The sequence below is a fragment of the Eutrema salsugineum genome, unplaced genomic scaffold (assembly GCF_000478725.1).
Source record: "Eutrema salsugineum unplaced genomic scaffold, Eutsalg1_0 scaffold_17, whole genome shotgun sequence".
NCBI classification, from domain to species: Eukaryota; Viridiplantae; Streptophyta; class Magnoliopsida; order Brassicales; family Brassicaceae; genus Eutrema; species Eutrema salsugineum.
In genome coordinates, this window is record NW_006256852.1 from 3,552,074 (window position 1) to 3,555,626 (window position 3,553).

A 3,553-nucleotide genomic window follows, 5' to 3' on the forward strand; every position below is an offset into this window, starting at 1 on the left:
CAGCTTCTTGCGATCTACATCTACGTGCGCCGTCGGTGACAGGGTTCTCAATTGTGCTCCGTCAGGAAACACATTCGCGACTCCTTCTGGTTTCTCCCAAATTATTTTGATGCTGCAGGAGTTGGGAACTTGAGGCAGAGGTGATAAATGGATGGGATCGCCCTCATTGCATTTATCCATGGAGTCCCCCATGATCATGTTGTAGATTGCTGGATGATCGGTGACAGAGAATTCGACGATCTTGGTGACTCCACCGGCCACCACATGGAGTCTGATTGTGTCCATAGTCATTTTTGTTTCTCCTGACAATCTGATTAGAGGCTTAGGAACAGCCGTCACCTCGGAGAGGTCGATTCCCATCCTTCTGAGTGTCTCCCTAAAGATAACGTCTACCGAGCTTCTGGTGTCTATGAGTACTCTTGCTACGTCATGGTCTCTGATTGTCAGTTTGATCACCAGTGGGTCGGTGTGTGGTCTGTCTATCCCTGCCTTTTCTTCCTCGGTAAAAGATATTACCATGTTCGGGAGATCGGTCGGTTCGGTCCAATTCTCCTTTGCTTCGCCTCGACGCTGATAGGCTTTGATGGAGGATACCGTGTCTTGATAATATTTTGATCCACCCATGATCATGTTGATCCTTTGCCTTGCCTCGGGTCGTTCTTCGGGTTTGCCTCTCCTGTCGCGCTTGTTATTATCGCCTCGTCGGGGCAAATTTGTGGGTTCTGCCGCGCCGTTCGGCTCGGTTCCCTCTTTTAGCTTGGTAGGGGCGAGGTCTTTAAGATTCACCGCGCTATGGAGCTCTCCTGCTGCCATTTTATCTGCGAGTTTTGCTCCTAGGGTTGGCATTGCGCCGTTGAGTGCGCGTAGGTTTGATGATACTCGCAGAACGCCTTTTCGTCGTAGTTAGTGGGCCTCCTTACCCAAGTGTTGCTACGCGGCTTTCCCCTTCCGCGTCCAGCACCTACTTGGTAGTTGTGGGCGCCTCCGCTTCTTGGTTCCTCCGAGTCCTGCGTACTTGCGTTGTTTGAAGGGTTACCTTTCTTCGAGGAGCGCGTCGGGATTGAGCTCCGGATTGCTGCTTTCGTCGCTTCGTACTGCTAAATGATAGACAAGACTTTTTAGGGTCTCAGGGCTATCAATCCCCTTGTCAAAGTAGCACAAAGAGGTTAATCAATCCAAGAATGTGGTGATAGACACTAAACTATGTGATCAAGTTCTTAATTCAAGCAAACAAGAGTGATTTTGGTTAACTAATGACAACTAACAACTTAAACAGGTTAAAAGACAAATGACAATGACAAATGGTGTGAATATGATATGATGGAGGCATGAGATTCTAGACATGATAGATGGTTAGGGTGCTTTGGTGTTAAACTAGAAATGCTAATGACAATGATGAGACATGATTCAAGTGATTAAGAACTCTAATCTAGGTTAATCCTCTCAAGAAGGTATTAACCCCTATACTAATCCATTTTCAAACCAAATTCCCATTTGTGAAATATGAATCAATATGCATTAATAAACAGTTCTCAATGATCATTCAAGCATTTAACAAATCATTCCCATGATGAAAAATTACTTAAACCTCTAACACAACTCTTTCAGGAATTTCATCAAACACTTTTGGTGCATGAAATTCCCAGAATCTAGATCTCAAGTGATTATCAAGGATCTAGCATAGAGAACAGTTGTTTAGAGAAATGAACCAATGAATCTAGCCCTAAGCACTCCTAATCTAACACTTTAGCACCCTAACCTACACATCTAGAACCTCATTAAGGTAACTACTCACTAATCATGATCAACACACTAGATCCTTTGCATCATGATCAACACACTAGATCCTTTGCAAGATGTGTTGTTAATCATGATTAGAAGTTGATTTTGATGAATAGAAATGATGAAACTCTCTAAAACAAAGTGTATTAAGTGGTTTTTCACAAAAGGGGAAAGAAGACTAAAAGTAGATTCAGTGTTCTCTACAAATTAGGTCTAAAAACCTTATAAAGGAGGCTTGGGCGAACCGGGTCAACCCGGAACAAACCGGGTACTGACCCGGCCTTGATGGGCAAAGAAGGGTTTGCCACGGTCTGGTGCATCCTTGGTGTGACCGTGGCATTCCTGACCGTGTCAAAGTCTTTACTTGTGTTCTTGGTTCCTTTTGATGCCACGGTCTGATCAAGCTTCATCTGGGACTCGTGGCAAGTTAACCGTGTCAAACGCCGAAGATGTGTAAAGGTTGCCACGGTCAAGCCCCCAGACCGTGGCATTCAGACCGTGCCAAAACCCGCATGCATGTGAAGACCTTCCCAGCCAAGTATATGCTTGCCACGGCCAAGTCTCAGGCCGTGGCATTGAGATCGTGTCAAAAGCCGAAACTGTGTAGAAGTTATCTCCAGCCACTTGTTCATTTGCCACGGTCAAGTCCCAGACCGTGGCATTCAGACCGTGCCAAAACCCGCATGCATGTGAAGACCTTCCCAGCCAAGTATATGCTTGCCACGACCAAGTCTCAGGCCGTGGCATTGAGATCGTGTCAAAAGCCGAAACTGTGTAGAAGTTATCTTCAGCCACTTGTTCATTTGCCACGGTCAAGTCCCAGACCCTGGCATTAAGCTCGTGCCAATCGCCGAAGGTTTCAAGATGTTGCCACGGCCAAGCCTTATACCGTGGCATTTAGGCCGTGTCAATCGCCGAACGGTTGCTAAGTTCCTCTCAGCCAAGTGTGTGTTTGCCACGGTCAAGTGTAGACCGTGGCATGAAGATCGTGTCATTGGCCGAGGGTGCACAAAAGTTGCCACGGCCAAGTGTGGACCGTGGCATTGAAATCGCGGCATGTTTAACTTAGTCATCCTGGGCTGTCTGGACCATCTCGCATTCCGGAGAGTGTAACTTCCTGGAGACCTGTCCGAATTGAGTGATTCCGGTTGCAGCAGACAGAGGACTCATTTATCTCCAACTTTGATGAAGGAAGTTTCAGTGCTTGGGAAGTGTAAGGTTTCCTGGAGGGCATATCTTTGAAGTGCATTTACACGACCAGAGAGAGGCGTCTAAACATGTGTCCATTCCGGAGACCGTATCTTTCTGCTCAAAGCTCCGAATTGACTGATCTCGGATGTTCTGGAAAGAAGACTCAAATGTCTCTGGTTCTCATGAAGGACCCGGAAACTAAATCGGCCTGGAAGTGCACCGTCCTTCGCATCCTTCAAAACTGATCTGCTCGGTCCGGAATACCTGCGAGACAGGGGTTCCTTCCGACGAGCTTATCTCTCTGCTCACGCGTCCGAATTCCACGATTCCACTTGCTATGAGACCGTGCTCCAATGCTCTCCAACTTCTATGAAGGACCCGCTGTCTGAATCGGACCGGAAGGCTCCCCGGACAGGCGATTTCTGAGACTCGTTCAAACCCGGAGATTTTGGCCGATACACTTCGTTCGCGGTACATGGAAATGGCCGGTAAAGCTTCCCGCGGTACATGAAAATGGCCGGTAAAACCTTCCTGGCCAGCGAGAATGGCCGATAATCTTCCAAGACCCAATTTTTCCACT

At 47.2% G+C, this 3,553-nt stretch overlaps 1 protein-coding gene across 1 annotated transcript in view; it reads right to left on the reverse strand.

Annotated features, from left to right (window-relative positions):
* Window positions 1-813, reverse strand: part of LOC112087515 — a 2,120-nt gene extending 1,307 nt beyond the window's left edge. The window contains exon 1 of the mRNA XM_024157426.1: window positions 25-813. Within this exon, the coding sequence (XP_024013194.1) occupies window positions 25-813 (789 nt within the window). The remainder of the gene's footprint in view (window positions 1-24) is intronic.
* Window positions 814-3,553: the final 2,740 nt, after the last annotated feature.